This window comes from Seriola aureovittata, chromosome 3 (assembly GCF_021018895.1).
Source record: "Seriola aureovittata isolate HTS-2021-v1 ecotype China chromosome 3, ASM2101889v1, whole genome shotgun sequence".
In the NCBI taxonomy this organism is placed as follows: Eukaryota; Metazoa; Chordata; class Actinopteri; order Carangiformes; family Carangidae; genus Seriola; species Seriola aureovittata.
Window position 1 is genome coordinate 30930771 of NC_079366.1, and position 19221 is coordinate 30949991.

The following is a 19221-nucleotide window of genomic DNA, read 5'->3' on the forward strand; positions in this document are numbered from 1 at the left end:
TAAAAGCACCCTTAAAACTTTCTACTCAGCTGCAGAGCGCAGAAACAAAAGAGCAAAAACATTAAACAGTAAAATATATAAATATAAAACACATATGTACAATATGAAGTAGAAGTAGAAGTAGTAGAAGTATAAACTGTCATGAAATGTAAATACTCATGTAAAGTGTAGAAGCTTCAGTACTTAAGTATTGATACTGTTATTGAAACGTGTTTATTATTTAGCTACAGCTGCTGTTTACATGAGGAGGATTTTTAATTTATTTTATTACAGCCTTTTATTGTGTATATTTATATTTTAGGATATCTTTCACATTTTTACTGTAAATATTGAATTAAAAAAAAAACTCTTATTTATATTTAAGCTATCTGTCCTGCAGTATTTACTTTGCTTTATCTTTCTTTGTCATTTTTCTTCTTACAATGTTTGTTATAATGAGCAAAAGCTGAATCCCTCCTGTGTGAAAAGCTACATGGCAACAAATGTAATTCTGATTCTTTTTGTTTACATTCAACACTTTTATTTTGAAAGATATCGGATGTCGTTGGTTGTTACTTAAGCCCCCCCGGGGTGTTTCTCCCGCTGCTCCCCATCCATCCCCCCGCTCCTCCTCCTCCCTCAGTCCGCAGCTGTGCGCCGCTGTATCGGCTGCTCGTGTCGCCCGCTCTCCTCGCCTCCTAACCGGCTTTCTTCACCGGGGAACGCCGCTGGTCTGACCGTGTCCGTGGAACATCAGGGTGAAACATGAGTCCCGGGTCCCGGAGCTGGTCCCGGAGCTGGTCCCGGGTCTGGTCGTGTCTGCTGAGCCTGAGTGTTTTGACCCGGGCTCTGGAGCTGGAGGAGCTGTTTGAGTTCGGAGAAGAAGCCGGAGACCTGTCGCTGCCGCCCGGCTCGGACTCCACCGCCGGGCTGCCCCTCAACGGATCTCTCTTCTTCTTCGGCGACACCGTCGACAAAGTTTACGTGAGTTTAACGTCCAGTTGTCGGTGTGTTTAACGGGAAGGAGGGAAAATTTAACCGCCAGGTTCATTCATGAAAGAAGAGTCAGTGAAAAGAGTGGGACAGAAAAATCTGTCAAAATCCTCAAAACTGATCATCTCTATCAGTTTGAACTGAAAGTTGATCAACAAGTTAAACACAATTAATAAGACAAATAAATAAATAAATAAATAAAAAAGTTATTATAAATATAACTATCAAATCCAAGTTAAAATGACTGAAATTCAAATCAAATTCGCCATAAGTTTAGATTTTAACATTTCTGTCGTTTATCATTCAAATTATAAAATGTCCAAAATAATACGAAATCAAATGTGTCCGGAGATTAAAAGTTAAAAAATAAACTATCAAAGTGATAAAAAACAAACAGGTTTCTCAGCTTCACAACATGAAAAACAAAAAGCAGATAATTAATATTTTCACTTGATAACCAACATGAACCAGTGATGAAAGTTAAAACTGACAGAATCTCTTCATTTAAACCCTTAAATCTCTTAAAACCTCAATTAAAGTTCTGTGGAAATGTAGAGAAAATAACTTTAATAAGTAAAATGACTGAGTTTTGATCACAAACGACAAAGTTTGTAAAGTTCTAATCTGTAACTTTTCCATATTAAAATGTCTAGAACTACTTTATACTAATAATACTAATATTTTAATCATGGTAACACTTCGTTTGCCTCAGTGTATTAGTTACAAATGGACTTTTAAGTCACATTTTTAAGATTCACTTTTTCCACCTTGGTGGTTTTCAGCTCGTTATTTGAACCAGGTGAAGAATTTTAGTCGTGGGACGTCTGGATCTGAAGTTATCAGAGGAAATGTTAGCGGCAGCTCGGCTCCCAGCTGCTCCTTTATGCTGAATCGCATCAGAGAAACTCTTATTTTTAACTTGAAACTGTTGATGAATAGTTTCTACTGGTTTTAATCCCCTGCTCTGTTTGTTGTGGAGAGGAGGAAACCTCTGAGGATAATTCAGCTGCTGAATCACTGAACGAACCAGGAGAAGCTGATAAATATGACGCTAAAGATGGTGAAGACAACAACTCCCATGATCCCACACTACTTCATGACGTCTCCGTCTTTTGTTATTGTTTTGGTTGAGAGACGCCTGGAGGCAGAAAATGACTCGTCGTACCTTTAAATCCCGTCACTCTGCTGAGGTTGTTAAAGATCATGTGTCTCCTCAGGAAAATTAAAGTAGATTTCAAGGGAGTTAATTAAGAGACGCTGACTTTACATTAACAGCTGTGATATTCAGGCAGACATTTTTTTTATAAGTGATGTTTGGATTTCCCTCCTTTTCACTTCATCTGATGTTTGTGGTTCAATCTTCCACTGAGACGATTTCACCTCCTTTCACTGGTTAAACTTCAGCTTCATTCAGCTGCTTCAAATGTTTCAGCTGTGAACACGCTTGATTGATCTAATCAATAAGTGAATTGTCTTGTCAGTTCGATCTTTGTGTGTGTGTGTGTGTGTTTACACCTGAAGGTTTTCTATTGGATTGTAATCCCCCTCACATTTAAAAACTGTTTACAAAATAAGAGTCCTGCTGCTTTGGTTTCAGATCTGTGTGTGTGTGTGTGTGTGTGTGTGTGTGTGTGTGTGTGTGTGTGTGTGTGTGTGTGTGTGTGTGTGTGTGTGTGGTTTGAGGTGTTAAGTATGTGAACAGAGGCTGGAATGTGAGTCAATTAAAAGCCAACAAAGATAAGCCTTTTATCAGCCGACACACACACACACACACACACACACACACACACATTCCTCAGGTCATGTGACAGCTAATCCTGATTGGAGCATTTACACTTGGAGTTAAACTCAGATCTGTTTCTGTCTCCGACCTTCAGTTAAACTGGAGTTGATTTTATCGTCTTCAGAGATGAAAGAAGAATTAAACTTAAACTCCTGGTGGTTTTTTCCCGGAGCCTCAAATATAATAAAAATATAATAAATATAATTTTAAAAATATTTTATAATATTTATTTTTGTCATATCTGACAGTAAATTAAATAACTGCAGGTTTTTATAAAGTTCAGATAAAACAAGTTCATTAAAGTCACAGTGCGCTCGGAGAAAGTGTAAATGGCATTTTTATATTTAAAAAAAAAACATTTTCTAAACTTAATGATTGATCGATTCATTGAGAAAATAATTGATCCAAAACAAAGAGAAGTTCAAACGGAGCGTTCGTCAGTTCGTCAGTTCGTCAGTTCGTCACTGTTGAGAATCGGTGGCAGGAAGTGTTAAAATCACAACCCTCGCTGTTACTACAGCTGCATCGATTAGTTTAATGATCAATTAGAGGACTGTCAGGAAATACAGTGGCAGCTATTCTGATAATCAATTAATTGTTAAAGCTTCTAATTTGCAGCTTTTCTTTGTCATATCTGATGGTAAAGTCCATATTTTTGCATCTTGGACCAAACAGGCATTTTTCTAAACAAATCGACTAATCAATTAATGAAAAAAAAGATTATTATTAATGCTTCATCGAGTCTGTCTGGGTAAACTTCTCAACAGAGTCTGGTGTGGTTTGAACCTGAGGGAGACTTCAAGTCTGGTCCCTTTAGGAACTTGATAAATTGATTGTTTGAAGAGTTAAAGCTGCTGTAATCAATATTTGTATCATAGAAACGTATGAAATGATTGACCGATTGTAAAGGAGTCTTTGGTGTTGATGAACCGACAGAGAATCAGCAGCTCGTCGTCCTCGCTCTCGCAGCAGCAGCTGTTTTCAGAGGAACAGCTGTGCACAGCCTCCGTCCTCTACCTGTCGTCAGAGAGCAGCTGATGCGTTTCACCTGTGGAGCCGCTTGTCTCTTCACGACCTTTCCTAAGCTGCTGAGAGGTCGTTGAACCTTTCCCGACGCCCCGGTGCGTTCACGTCCACTGTTGTTCTTCCCTGTCGCAGCCGCTCCACCATTTGTTTTCCACCCCCCAGTTAAAAACAACAGGCCTCAGACCACACAGATCTCAGCGTCTCCACAGGAAGTTGACGGGACTCGGCGGTGAAGGTCTCGCTCCGGTCGCCTTCGTGTTTCACGTAATTTCAGACGCCGAGGGCCAAGCGTGTTTAATTCAGCGCAGGCATGTGATTCGCTGCTGTTGTTGGAGGATAAATCAGTTAAACAGTGTTCACCCCCACGGACAGGAAATGTATGGATGTCATGTGTCCTGTTGGTTTTACCCCACAAGCAGTCGACTGGTTAAATCTGTTCGTCCGGTGTGTTTGTTGAGAAGATACGCGTTTCTGCGCCGATACGAGACGACCTTACTTAGAGTCCGACATCCAAACACAAGCAGCTGAGCAAGAACTCGGTCTGAGTTATAAATAAATCACAAACCGTCTCATAAAAGAATAAATGAACGACGGTCAGATCAGACTTTTGATACCAGCTTCTGGTTCTTCACAGTTTCGTGTCCCTGTGGTTCGTTAAGACGTAAAACTTAGAGTCTGGTGATATTTTATATTCTTCATCTCGTCATTAAATCTCACGTGCAGCCAAACAAACTCTGAATGTCTCCGTAGCGATGCAGCTTGGTCCTCTATAAGGAGGAGGAGCTTAAATCAATTCTAAATGTAACAGGAAGCTGAACTGGACTGATTAATGATGATGATTAATCGCTGAGCGGCAGAGTTTTTAATGAGCTGGAGCCCAGATAAATTCATGAGTCAATCTTTCAGCATTTTTATCATAAATGTTTGAATTTTTAGCTGTTTTTTTTTAAGGTGAAGAAATTCTATTCGTCAGGAACATTTCAGCCTGTAGGGGGCAGCAGCAACTCCAGCTGGTGGCTTTACGGCTGCACCACATCCAGTTATTTTATCCACTTTTATCAAGATTCAGCCTGAAATATTCGGTACTTTTGGGAACTTTGGGTTCTCCACTAGATTTTAAAGTTCTCTGGGTTTTAATAATGTTTGTCTGAAGAACCCGAGTCTGTGACAGAACATGAGTCCGTGGCTTTTAATAATCTTTCTTTATTACGCTGCTTTTTTAATGCTCCTTTTCAAAAATCACATTTTATGTATTTCTTCTATTTCTATTTCTCCTTCTTATCTTTTTTCTTATTCTTGTTCTTTATTCTTTTGCAGTATGTAAATCCCTTTAAATTCCCATGCTGTATAAAAAAACTGTCCTTGCTCAACAATGGGGATTTTCAGAGTAAAACGTCAGCTGTTGGTGTCCCTCAGCCTCTGCTGGGTTTTCTCACAGTGTGAAGCTCTAATAGGTTGCTGTGAATCTGTGGTCTATAAAGGACCCTCCCCCCCTTTTAAGTGTCTCTTCCTACCCCCTCCCACCCCCACCAGAATGAATGACATCCTGTTGGTCTGTGCCTCCCCAGTAATTACCAGTCCTCCGGGGACACTCCTCACCTTTTCTTTTGCATTTAAAGAAACTTGAGGACTGAAAGGTTGAAGTCAGATCTCCTGGCTCCGCTCCAGCTCTCTTCCTCTCACTCGGAGGTTTTTCCGGTCGTACGACGCTCCATCTCTGACAGGAAGCGGCGCGTCCCCGTGGAGTTAACACATCTGGAACGTATAGACACGAGACATCTGTCCTCTAAAACCAGATGGCAGCGCTCAGAGTGTTTCCTCCCTCCGCTGTTCTCACACTGATAATGATGATCTCAGGGGTCGGACATGTGTGATGTCAGCGACGTCCTGGCAAGTTTCCACCAGAGGAACATGTATTATTACATGTAATGTAATGTTGGACGGTCTTTAACCGTCCAACTTTACAAACCTTTGCCTTTTAGTTCAACGTTAGTTTTTCAAGTTGTAACCTGTTAAATACTTTTACATCTGCTTCACATTCCTGCTGCTGATTTTAAAAATTAGCTTTTAGATTGGTTTCCTTCCTTCCAGGCAGCCGTTAGAAAATTCTCACTAAATTTATATAATATATAATCTATATAATTATAGATCAGCTCTAGCTTCTATATTAATACTGTGAAAGTATCAAAGCCTCAGTCCACAGAGAAATGCACACAGCCTGTATTCAGAAACTGAGCCTTAAAACCAGCCGTCAGGACTTCTGGAACTTTGTGATGTCACAACAAAGCAGTCACCAAGCCCCGCCCACCTGGACCCACCATCCAAACCTTGCAGGATTTGGTTTCTCTGAGTGTTTTTACCTGAAATCTATTGGATCACTCATAAAACAGTCAGCCAATCAGAAGAGTTTTTATCTTGTTAAGTTTCTGTTTACAGGCTGGTTTTTAGTAAATGGATAAAACATGTGCTTTGGTTCGTCTTTGTCTTCAACTTTAGTCTCTATACTCTAATTATCGGAACTGAAACAGAAGCTTTTATAAACTGTTTGTGAATCAACGTCGGGACGAATCTGTTCTTGAAGAGTTGAACATAACGACATGAACGACTTCACTGCTGCTCCGTTAAAGGCACAAACTCTACGTAGCTGATGATGAACATGAAGAAGAAATGTTTATGTTCAGAGTGGACGGAGACCTGAGTCCGTCCTCGTCCTCTGTCCTCTGTCCTTTGTCCTCTGGGTTGGGAATGTGTTTATCTTGAGATCTGCCGTCTGTTCTGTCGCCTGTGAAGTCGGATACCTGCTGGTAGTCCTCGGCCTTTCACCCACAGAGGCAAGATAGGGGGTGGAGTAGGTTGGTGGTGGTGGGGGTGGGGGTGGTGGGGGGGGGGGGGGGGCACTCCAGGCTTTACAGAGGCACTCGAGCAAGAAAGCTTTCCTCTTTGTCTCTTATTTCCTCACCTTCCATGTCGCAGCATCATCTGAGAGTCTCAGAGAAGCTTCTTTCATCTGGTTTCAGGCTCTGACCTTTGAACTCTTTGCTGCTTCCGAACATTTGTTTCTTCTTGTTCGGACGTGGATTATTCTGTATCTTCAAATCAAACCAGTCGGCGGAGCTCGGTTTGTCAAATATCGTGGACTGTCCTGAACGAACTGCCTTCAGATTATCTTTGATTTAATAACTGATAAACTCTACGTTCACACTAACACACCTGAAAGCTCACATCACATGACCATTCACCACACTGGACATGTGCGAGTCGGTGTAAACAGGAAGTAGATTGTCTCCTCTGCAGTTGTAGCATTAAAACAGAGAACGTAAGTGAACAACAGCTGCTAGCAAACACAACGTCGGCTAAACGTCACAGTGTTTTAGCGTCGACCTGATTTTCATTTTCAACCGAAATTTAACGTCGGTCCAACGTTAGAGTTGTTAGAGTCCAACGTCTTTCTGGTGTTACATCGATGCCCGGTGCATGCTGGGAAAGTGGCACCTTGAAGCTGCTAAGAAACTTCACTGCAGTGAATAAATGACAGACGCTTTGAGGACAGGTTTCCTCTGCTGCTGCTGAACGTCCTCAGTGTGAAACATGGCCGCTCTGTTTCAGCTGGACGAGGCTCTGTAGGGAAAAAACAAGCGTGTTGATGCTGCCTGAAGCAGATGTGTGTTTACACAGGTGGAGGGAAACATTTGGTCGTTATATAAGAGTCTCATTTGACTGAATACGTGTCAGAGAAATGATCCAAAGACATAAAGCTCAGATAAAGTTCAACATATAATTCGACCGTAGAGTCAAACTTTCCTCTTTCCCTTCACATTCTGCAGCAGGAACAAACGACACGTGTTAAAGGCTTGTTGTATGTTACGGTCAGACATGGCGGTTTGTGTCTGTTCACCTCTGAGAGGCCTCCTGAGTCGAACATTAACCATCTGAGTATGTGTGGCATTCTGGGAAACACGGTCCCATAATCCTTCAGTAAATAATAACAGGCGCAGCGTGGAGCCTGTCTGCTGTGTTCCCACTGAGCAGCAAAGCCTGATGGGATATTAACGACACTCTGGTTTGGCTTAAAGTTCACTGCAAACTTTTAAGAAGTTTGGCATGAACGACATCACATTCCTCTTGGCCCCGCCCCCTCAGGTAGCTGTGCAACAGGTATCATTAACCAGCAGCCATTTTGAAGCCATTAGCACGTTGCTAACAGTGTCATTTTCACAAACACAGAGCAGTTTGAAGCCCCGAGGGTCGAGGTTCACTAAGTGCAGCCTCTGTCGTCTTGTTTGAACTCAGGTGACAATCAGGTTCAGATCACACGGCAGCTTCTCTATGATCTGCATCGAGCCCCAGAACCAGTTCTCTGGATCAGTACCTGCACCCAGGTGTGTGCTGTGTCAGACAGAACAACATCTACTCATTTAATAAACATCTTAATATTGTATTTAGAGGCAAAGTCAGTCTCTGGAGTCTCAGGGCAGTTTCCTCCTTTTCCTGGTTGTTAATCCAGACTTGACTTCAACACACTAACTCGACCCAGTGGCCTCTGGGTAAAAACTGGAGTGTTAGCAGGCAGCTATTTATCATTTAACCAGAGGTGGAAGAAGCACTCACATCCTTTAGTTTAGTTAAAGTAGAAATACCATCATATAAAAATACTTACAGTATATATATATATAATACTACAGAGGTAAACTCTGATCCAGGTCCTGAAAGATGATTAAAAAATAGAATAAAATAAAATAAAAAAATCTTATTCACATGGGTTGATTTTTTGTGCACACAAGTTCAAGCCCTGAAAGGCAAGTGATTTCTTTTCAGGGAAGAAAGACAAAAACAAAAAAACAAAAATTCTTTTCACTTTTGTCTCTGGGCATATTTTCACAGATTTAAAGAAATTTGAAAAATTATACTGTAAAAAAATAAATAAATCAGTTGCCTCTCAGGGCTTCCGTATAATCTTGTAAAATAAGGTCAAAATAGTGATTATTTTCATTTCATGCTTCACTTCATTAAACCTGACGACACAAATCCTCCTTATTATGATATTATGTCTCTCTGATTTCTCTTCACCACATTATGTTGTTTTACAATCTATAAAGCTGAAACAATAAATCCAAAGAAACTTAATCTGCAAATATTCTATAATAATCAATGAATTGTTTAAAAAAAAAAAAAGTCAAATATTTTCTGGTTCCAGCTTCTGAAATGTGAGTTTAATGTTCATGATTGTATATTTGGGTCTAAATTAATGATTCATCAATAAAATGATTGTTAGTTGCAGTTTTAATATGTACAGTTAGTAAAATATTCCTAAGTGTCACATGGTTCCTTCACACTGGTGATATTTACAGAAAAATAAGTTCCTGTCTTGTCATGTGAAGTGAAACGGTCATGGTGGATATTAAAGCTGAAAACGAATGTTTCTGACACTTTGGCAGAACAAGACAAAAGAATCTTATTGAGACGTGAACTGAAGCTGTTTTGTCTGAGTCCTCGGACAGAGACGATACACTCTGGTTACACTTCACGGTCACAGTCGGCGGAGCTCTGGCCTCAAACAGTTACTTGTGGCATTTGCTCGCATTCAGTTCAAGGCGGATTTGAGTTAATGGTGTTAAAGAGATCCTTTTCTTCTGAGTGAATGGGAAGTTGTTGTGCAGAATTCCTGTGGGCTGACAAAGCGAGCAGAGCTGCAGAGGGAGGTCGAGCTGGAGGAGAGTCCTGAACCTTTGCTGCAGGTTTTAATTGGAGATCCTGCTGAACTCTCTGTTCCCGTCTGTGAAACACCAGCCGACCTTCAGTCACTCCTCAGTCTGACTCCAACATCCAGACTTTTAAAACAAGTTAACAAATCACATCTGCCTCCTCTCCTCCTCCTCCTCCTTCTGTGTGTCTTTATTCCTTCATGGTCACAGCTGATATTTTCCCAGCAGATCAAGTTGTAAGAAACTAAGTTGTCAGTGTGATGTTCTTGTATTTATTTTGCTTTCTGATAACCATGAGATATGAAGTCATAATTATTAGATCCTGCCTCATAATAATAAAAGTAAACACAGTTTATCATGGGTATAACATAGTAATTCATAATTATTCTCATGATTATGAGATATTACTTTAAAAACAATTAGGAGGTATATATATATATATATATTTTTTTTTTTTCAAGTGGCAGAAATGAACTTCCGTACGAACATGAACATGATCCACAGGAATTTTACTGAAGTCTGATCCTTCGTTAACAAACCAACATCATCTACTTCCTGTTCCAGATTAACACCAATGGATTTGTGGCTGCGGTCGAGCCTCCGGCTGAGAAGGAGTACCTGGGGAAGATGCCCGCCAATTTCAAAATGATGGCCGCCCTCCTGGGAAACCTGGACAACAGTGATGGACGGGGAAAAGTCTTTTTCAGGCAGGACAGCAGCCCGGACGTGTTGAGGCGAGCCGGTAAGCACGTCAGGCAAGCTTTCCCCAGAGACGAAGGAGTGGAGCCCAACAGTGCCTTCATCGTCACCTGGATGAACATGGCCGCCCAGGGGACGTCGGGACGAGGGGACGGAGTGGACGCCAAGGTGAGCCACGTTGGGTTTTCAGGAAGCAGAAAGGTGGTTTCATATTATCAAATTAATATTGGCGTGTATCACATAATCTTTCCACCACAAAGCACAGACAGGTTCATTTTCACTTTAACAGGCTTTTCAGATTTTTGCATAGTGGCTTTTTGAGCTAAATGCTAACATTAGCTTACCAATACGCTCACATTGACATTGCTACCATGCTGATCTTTAGCAGGTGTAGTGTTCAGCATGGTCACTGTCTTAAGTTTAATGTGCAACATTAGTTTTGCAGATGTTTGGACATACTCACCTGCTCATCAACATCTGATTTGTTCTTTCAGAGAAACACCTTCCAGCTGGTTGTGGTTTCCATGGCGTCGTCCTCCTGTGCCATTCTCTTGTACCCCAGAGATGGTCTTCAGTTCCTCTCCACGTCAGTCGATGGTGAGAGTAAGCTGCTAGAGGCCGGCTTCAGTGAAGGCATGGTGTCGGGCTGGTTCTGGAAAACCACACAGGGGACGTACTTTAAAACCACCACCGATGAAGAGACCTCCATCCGGGATCTTACTGAGTATGAATCTGGTGCCACTGGTTGACAGTTGGTGATGTTTGTACTTTATAAGATACACAAAAAGTAATTTACAACCTTTACAATGAATTGATAGACCCAGATAGCAAATTTTAACTTCTGGTCCAACCTATGGCTGGGTCCTCGGTCCGAGTGTGGCCCATATACGTCCACATCTGGGCAGAGTCCGGCGGGTATCCTCCGGTATTGACTGACAGGCGGAAGATTTTCTGTGTGTGCGATAGAATTGGTCCAGATGTGGAAATAGTGTCTTACAGTTGTGCTGTATATGGGCCAGATTCGGGCCGTGAACCGGGCGTATACTAGGAAGAAGAAAACAAACATGTGGTCCAAGTATGGGCTGGATTTATTGTGCTATCTGTGAATGAATCTACATCTATGTTCAGTACAGCGGGAAAGTAATAACATACAGAATAAATTTACCAAAAATAAAAACAGTTTTCATTCGAACTAGTGACGTTTCAATGCTTAAATCAAATTACACTTTGGATAAGTTGTGTTTATAACCAATAAACATTATTTCCAGAAGTGGTACTATTACAAGTTATTGGATCAAATTGTCTCTGAGACCCTCGAAAGATCAGCCTTCTCCAGAAACAGTCAACCAGAGACTGTTTCGTTACAGCTTCAAAACACCAGAAATGATCATGAAGTTATCACACAGCTCTGTCTCAGTCTGATATTTACATCACAAAGTTACTATTGTTATCCAAGGTGTTAAAACCTGTGTAGACCCATGTCTTGCTCAATTTCTGTCTTTGTACCCCTTGAAAAGGTCTTACATCAGTTGGAGAGAATTTGCAGTCAAGTATACCATTGGTTCGCAATTTACTACCTAAGATTTCAGCTGTAAAGAACATACTGTAGATGTGATGAGGAGCTGGGACCTTCCACTGATTCTTCTTCCTTCCTGTATCCAATCAGGAAGACGAACTCTGGACGAAAAGGAGTTTGGGTGTACGAGATCGGTGCCTCGCCGATCTTTGTTGCCATCACACCCGGAATGCTCCCTAACCTTCCTGAGGAGGAAAAAGGTACCACCGAACCTCCTGTGACCACAGAACCACCTGTGACCATGTTACCAAGGCAACCTGATGAGGAGCAGGAGGTGGACTTCTCAATCTATGAAACCCAGACGTTGACGACAACTGAAGCGGTGCCAGAAGAAAAGGAGGAGTTTCCAACTGAGACTCCCAACGAGTACAAACCGGGCTACCCAGAGGCTGAGACCATCTCACCTGGGTATACCGAACCAGATGATGAAGAACCGGACCAGTTTGAGCCAGAATACCCTGAATCTGAGACTGTCAGACCAACATACACCAGCCCTGAAACGGTTCCGTCAAGGTACCCGGACCAGCCTGAGCCGAGATACCCTGACCAAACCGAGACCAGATACACCATCCCTGAACCCAGTGAACCTAGATACTCTCCAGTACAGCCAAGGGACCCTGATCCAGTCCAACCACGATACACCAACCCTGAACCAGTCCAGCCAAGGTACCCTGACCCTGAACCAGTCCAACCAGTGCCCCCCCATTCACAGCCCCAGCACCCCCAAATCGTTGTGGTGGATGAAGACGAAGATCTGGATGTGAATGGTAAATCACTAACTGTCAAAACCTTTGTGCTTAAAGATCCTGAACAAAGTGGTAAAGATCATAATCTTCTTCAGTGATCCCGTCCAGAACTTCTGTTAAATCAGTTTTACCTCAGTGAAGCTGATCGATTTCGTTCTTTGGTTCTTTTCAGTGTTTGCGTACAATTTGGAGACGTGCGCCCACAACAGGCACAAATGCTCTGCTTTTGCCGACTGCCGGGATTACAGCGGCGGGTACTGCTGCCACTGCAGACCTGGTTTCTACGGTAACGGGAAGGACTGTGTCGCAGAAGGTGAGAAGCATTTTCGGTTTTACTTAAAATGCAAAGACAGATTGTGTCAAACACTAACGTTATCCCACAGTTATAACAGAGTGTAATCGAGACTAGGGAGTCAACTAGAGAATAAAAGCAAAGATTGGAGATAAGAAATCAAATTTATATAGCAGAACTTTTTTTCATTTTCCCATGATGCCTCTCATACTAACCCACAGGAGGGGTCCTGATCTCCAGGTTCAGAATCACTACAAAGACAACCAGCAATTCTTAAACTAAAAAAGCTGGGACTAGACAATATTTGGCATATTCTAGTTGTCCTGTGTGTTGTATGTTCCTGTACATACAGTATTGTAGGCGAAACCAGTATCTCAGAATATTTAAGTCTTTAGCATCAGTAGCAGATAATGACAGATTTGATGTTCTAGCCTTCTAGAAAGACTGATGAAAGACACTGTCTATAAGAATTTACACTGAGGAGTGGAGCAGAAGGACTTTATAAGTGCCATCAGTATCTTGTCATCACTATGTCACAACATCCCAACACGACCTCTAACACGACACTATCAGCAGCTCCTCATCAAATCTGTGTTGTTTTTCCAGGCAAACCACAGAGGATGAATGGAAAGGTGAACGGTCGAGTGTTCGTAGGGAACTCGCCTTCTCCCATAGAGCTCATTAACAACGACTTGCACTCATATGTGGTGGCCAATGACGGACGGGCCTACGTGGCCATCAGCAGCATCCCCGAAGGCGTGGGCCCCTCCCTGCAACCGCTGTCCTCCCTGGGAGGAGTCATCGGCTGGGCCTTCGCCCTGGAGCAGCCGGGCTACCAGAACGGCTTCAGTCTGATTGGTGGGGAGACGTGTTGTTGTTGATCGTTGTGTTAGATGCTGATTTTTAACCATTAGCATTGCTTGCAGGCTGGGTTGTTGCTAATGCTAATCTACAAGCTGTATAGCACAAACAGACTGTAAATCTAAAGGCTACGTTCAATTATTTGGAGAATACGCAGTAGATACATATTGTTATGTGTTGTCTTAAAAGGCATCCGATCATGAACCCCGATGTCCCTGGTGGTGTTTTCTCTCATGTCCATGCAGGTGGCGTGTTTTCCCGGCAGGCTGAGGTGATCTTCCAGCCTGGAAACGAGCGTCTGAGCATCAAGCAGCAGTTTAAAGGAATCGACGAACACGACCACCTGGTTGTGAGCACGGAGCTGGAGGGACATGTGCCCGCCATCCTGCCGGGATCCTCCGTCCAGATCAACCCGTACAAAGAGATCTACCAGTACGACAGAAACTGTAAGCGCAGTAATCAACGAAAACCAAAACTGATGAAGTGGTGCAGTGGGAATCTGCCGTGCTGAGGTATTGATTGTTTTTTTTCCTTCTCCCAGTGATCACTTCCTCCTCCAACCGCGACTACACCGTCACCTCCCCTGACGGCACTGTCGAGACCAGAAGCTACCAGTGGCGTCAGACCGTCACCTTCCAGAGCTGCCCACACGACGAGGCCACCAGGGCGGCGCCGTCCACCCAGCAGCTCAGCGTGGACCAGATCTTCGTGATGTTCGACACCAGCAACCTCCTGATCCGCTACGCCATGAGCAACAAGATCGGCTCCGTCCACAGTGAGTTCAAACACCTCCGCACGATGAAATGTTACAGAGAGGAAAACCAACCTGAAAAGGTTTGGAAAGAAGAACCCGCAAGAAATCAAATATTTAAATTCCTGATCTGAACGACTGTGTTCATCTCATAAATAATGACACTTTTCTTCTCATACTATTGATGCACACTTCCAACCATTGTGATACCAGATCATAATTATAAGGGATGGAAGTCACAATAGTTCTTTTTATATCCCTAATTAGATTACTTAGAGGGACGACGTTGATTCATGACGAGGTTGTTTCCATTGTGTTCCTGTTTTTCACTTTACTTTCTGTTAGTGGAAACAACTGCAGAGCTCCATAGAAAATATGAACCATTAGTGTTGAGTAATGGCTATAAAGTGTTTTGTGACGTCCATGTCCTCCTGGTCGTCTCTTGGGGACAGTCGGAGTCAGAGTAAAGTGATTTGTTGTTACTCGGAGGAATGCTCTGAAACAAGCCGCCGCGGTGTCTGCAGCGGCGCATCAAAGGAAGATAAACAGTTATCTGTTGGTAGCGGCTGTATTTCCTCAGCTGCAAGCTGCAGCGGCTCGGAGAGCGTTGGCAGGGGGTAAAGGTCAGAGGAGGAGGTCGTCGAGATACCAACCTGCAGTCCGCAGCAGGGAGGAGATCGGGGGAAGGGGCATTAGGATGACCCTTATTTTTTTTCCTTAATAGAAAGGTGGGTTAAAGGTAAAAGGGCAGGTGGGGCTGTGGGTGGGACGCTCGGGGCTTCAGAGTTACACAAGCAAACATGACCCAGCTGGAGTCTGCTGGCAGAACGTGGAACATCTGGGTCGTGTTTCCTGTGAGGAGGAAACTTCAAACATGGAGCTCCAACATCCAGCTGCATGATGGGAACAAGGAGTTTCTCTCTGTCGAGTCATTTTACTTCCCTGATTCACAAGTGCTGAAACGATTGGTCGATTAACTACGACTGGATGACATGACATAAATAACCAGCAGACTTTACAACATTACAAAACCAATCAGGCTCGACAACCTCAATAAAATATTAAAGAAAAACTGAATAAGAAACCAAAACAAAGGCGAAATAAATATTATTATTATTATTATATCACAACCAGCCCTCTACTCCAATAAACCTTTCTGTGTGTTTTTCATTATCAATTAATCTGACAAATATTCTCTTGATTAATCGTCGGCTCAATAAAACAATAGAAAACACTGAAAAATGAGTTGATCTTCTGAGGTTGGACCTTTACATTAAACACAGTGATGGACTGGAGATCTTCAGCCTGACATGGATCAGAGGTTCAGACGGAGGGAACAGGTGAATCTGTGGCTGGTGGTTTTCTGAAGATTCTGACAGTGATGCAGTTTGTGTTGTATTTTCCTGACAGGCAGTCTCCCAGAGCAGAACCCGTGTTTCACCGGCCGACACGGCTGCGACATCAACGCCGTGTGCCGAGCGGGTGAAGGCCTCCAGTTCACCTGTCAATGTGCGACTGGTTTCTCTGGAGACGGACGCTATTGCCACGGTAACGCATCCTCACACCTCAGAGCTTTACGCACGGAAACTGTGGTGAAATTCATACGGAAAATAGATTTATACGTGTAATTTAATCAACTTTTTTAGTCACTGTGTAGAAGTTTAATTAAAAATTCTTCCTTTTAAAGGAATAAAAGTTACAAAGAAAACAATAGAGTAAAACACATAACAAGAAGAATGATACGAAATAACATAAATAGAAAATGTTAACTCTTGTCTCTATCACGTCTTTTCTTCTATCGAAGTTAGCACGCTAACCAGCTAGCCATCTTGTCACTTTCCGATAGCGACTTGCTGCAGCCTCCAGTCTGTCCTGGAGACGTCGCCGCTCAGACGACCTGTCGTAACCTTTTGTCTGATAAACGTTACGACGGCTGAAGCTTTTGTCAAGCAACAAGAAACTAGTAGAAAACTTACAAACAGCTCCTTCAATGTGAAATTAAAATCAAACTAAGACACTTTACTTGAACAGAGGTTTTTCTACTTTCATGATCGCTCTTTAGAGACTTGATCAATCATTCATCTGCTTGTTGTTGTGTTATTGGCAGATATTGACGAGTGCAGGGAAACGCCTCTGGTCTGTGGACTCAACACCGAGTGCACGAATCTGCCGGGAACTTTCCGCTGTGAGTGTTTGACCGGCTTCGTGTTCGGCAGCGATGGAAAGACCTGCATCGGTACGTTAAAGTGTGTGTGTGTGTGTGTGTGTGTGTGTGTGTGTGTGTGTGTGTTGACAGCTGTGTGGGTGGGCGGAGTGTATAGTTCCTGTGTGTGTCTTTGTTTGAAGAGTCCCTTGTTCCACATACAGATGTTCTAAGAGTCGCCAAGAGACAGAAACAATAAAGGTTTTGTGCGACTGTGAATGAGACGTGGAGACAAAAGACTGATGTTGTGTTGAACACTCTTGACACCATAACACTTAACACCACACACACACACACACACACACACACACACACACAGCAGCCTATTATTGAAGCCCCCACCACCTCACCACTGTCTTGTTTTTGCACCAATAAAATAAAAGTATTTAGATCCCAAAGACACAAATTTATTAATTGAAAAATAATAAATGTATAAATGAAACGCTGCAGTGGTGTGACCCGTGTTTTCTGGCTGCTCCTGCAGTGGAGAACCGTCCTGTGGATCACTGTCAGAGAGGAAGCCATGACTGTGACGTCGCAGAGAGAGCGCTGTGCAGCTACACCGGAGGCTCCGCCTACCTCTGCTCCTGCCTGCCGGGCTTCGTGGGTGACGGCCGGGTGTGTCAGGGTGAGTTTACTTCATCAGCTCGTGTGTGTTGGCGTCTGCAGACCTTGGGCCGGGCGTCGGTGTTATGACTCGTCTCAGTATCAGCGTCGCTGCCGCCGCCTGTGTTGAAGGTCTGATCTGAACTTTTACTTTGTCTGCAGCTTGTTTGAAGGTGAATCAAAGGGAAGAAAACATGTGCGCTCACTAAACCTTCCCCAGAGAAACAGGAACAGACTGTGGAGCGCTCAGGTGTCAGGTCACAGGTTTTCAATCCTGACAGCAGATGAAATGTCAGTGGGAAAACATGGAGGAAACTTCAGGATTCCTGAGACACGTACCACATGTCTCTACAGAGCGGGAACAGGAAGTGTAGTGAAATTATAGAACAGCAAAGACCTTTTTTTATTTAATCTTTATGTAATCAGACAGTCTCATTGGGATTAAAATCTCTTTTCCTAGAGAGACCTGAGGCTGCGTCCACACGTCCAGACTAACACACCTGAAAACACACATCACATGACCATTCACTACACTGAGCATGTGCGAGCCGGTGTAAACAGGAAGTAGATTATATAAAACAGAGAATGTAAGTGAACAACAGCTGCAAAGACAACAAGGTCAGTGACACTGTCATTCATCATCATGTTGTATTCACCACTGGTAGTCCAGGCTGAGGAGAGCCAATCAGGAGGGACCGTGGCTGTGACCTCATCGATTACAAAGGTCTCACTTTCTGTCCAGACTACAACACAACCCCAGAGTTTTCAAAATAAAACACAACCATAGAGCTTTCAAAATAAAACACAACCCCGGAGCTTTCAAAATAAAATACAACCCCAGAGTTTCCAAAATAAAACACAACCCCAGAGTTTTCAAAATAAAACACAACTTCAGAGTTTTCAAAATAAAATAGGTCTAGCAGCATTTCCTAAAGTTTCTGTTTGCAGTGCTCGAAATCACCGGAGTCGCTTGGACGGGAGGGGGAGTTTTAAAAACTTTTAAAAAGTTTTAAAACGAAAATGTAGTCGTGTGGACATCAGCCTGAGAACAAGAAACAGTCACAAGAATGTGATGTATGAGCAGTAATAATAATACATGTCAATATGAGCAAAACTAGTGAGACATTAATACATGGACAGTAATAAAAACAGGCATAAAACAGCAGTTAAATGGTCTTTTAAGCATCTTTTGTCAGATTTTATAGAGCAACAATAAAGAAAACCATTCCATGACTTGATAATAAATGTTACTGACAGGTGAACGTAGTTACTGGCTGTAAATGTAAAAGAGATGTGAGGGAGATGTCTGTGTGTGAACAGACGTGAAGAGTCATTGAGAGTTTTACATGATGACCTGCAGAGGCTGAGGAGGATCAGGCTCCTCTCCTCGGCTCTGTGGGCCCCCGGGGGACAGGAAATGCTTCCACCTGGACAGGAAATGCAGAGCCCTGCCTTACAGCTGTGCAGCTCATCTCTTGTATATACATCTCCCTCCTCCCTCGTCGGGCTTCAGCTCCGGAGAGTCTGTAATGTGAAGAATGTTCTCGCAGCTCGGCCGGAGGACAGTGTGTGTGGACAGGAAACAGCAGGACGAGACGTCTCTGCAGAGCCTGTCCACCAAGCTGCTGATCGGACCGTGTTCAGACTCTTGGAGGTCGTGGAGCTTAAAGATAGAGTTTATGATGGTCGTTAAAATGTAAAGCTGTGTTTCCCAACCTTCTCCAGCTCATGCTCCACTTAAAAATCTCAAGGCCAGATAAAACGTTCAGATCGTTCCTCGTTTTTTACTCAAGAACGAGGAATATATTTTTATGGAAATTAGGTTTATTGACCATAAGAAATGTTTATCGCCAAACACCAGCAGCTGCTTGTTGGTGCGTCACCACAGAAGCTGCAGGTCCAACAAAGATGCATATTTCATTCTTTCGTACTGTAACTGTGTTGTGAAAGGTGCAATATAAATGAAGCTTATCATCATTATTATGATTATTATAATATTTGTCT

At 42.9% G+C, this 19221-nt stretch overlaps 1 protein-coding gene and 1 long non-coding RNA gene across 2 annotated transcripts in view; one reads left to right on the forward strand and one right to left on the reverse strand.

Moving 5' to 3' along the window:
• The first annotated feature begins 613 nt into the window (after window positions 1–613).
• LOC130164375 (nidogen-1-like) overlaps window positions 614–19221 on the forward strand; it is a 30530-nt gene continuing 11922 nt past the window's right edge. Inside the window, exons 1-11 of the mRNA XM_056369066.1 lie at window positions 614–963; window positions 10048–10350; window positions 10677–10906; window positions 11849–12525; window positions 12677–12817; window positions 13403–13654; window positions 13903–14103; window positions 14199–14432; window positions 15819–15956; window positions 16516–16644; window positions 17096–17239. Coding sequence (XP_056225041.1) covers window positions 745–963; window positions 10048–10350; window positions 10677–10906; window positions 11849–12525; window positions 12677–12817; window positions 13403–13654; window positions 13903–14103; window positions 14199–14432; window positions 15819–15956; window positions 16516–16644; window positions 17096–17239 — 2668 coding nt within the window. The 5' untranslated portion in view covers window positions 614–744. The remainder of the gene's footprint in view (window positions 964–10047; window positions 10351–10676; window positions 10907–11848; window positions 12526–12676; window positions 12818–13402; window positions 13655–13902; window positions 14104–14198; window positions 14433–15818; window positions 15957–16515; window positions 16645–17095; window positions 17240–19221) is intronic.
• On the reverse strand, window positions 10180–17384 carry LOC130164694 (uncharacterized). Its single transcript, XR_008826648.1, has 3 exons — window positions 17191–17384; window positions 10646–10834; window positions 10180–10292 (listed from the first exon to the last, which is right to left on the reverse strand). It is a non-coding gene; the product is annotated as an uncharacterized LOC130164694 (long non-coding RNA).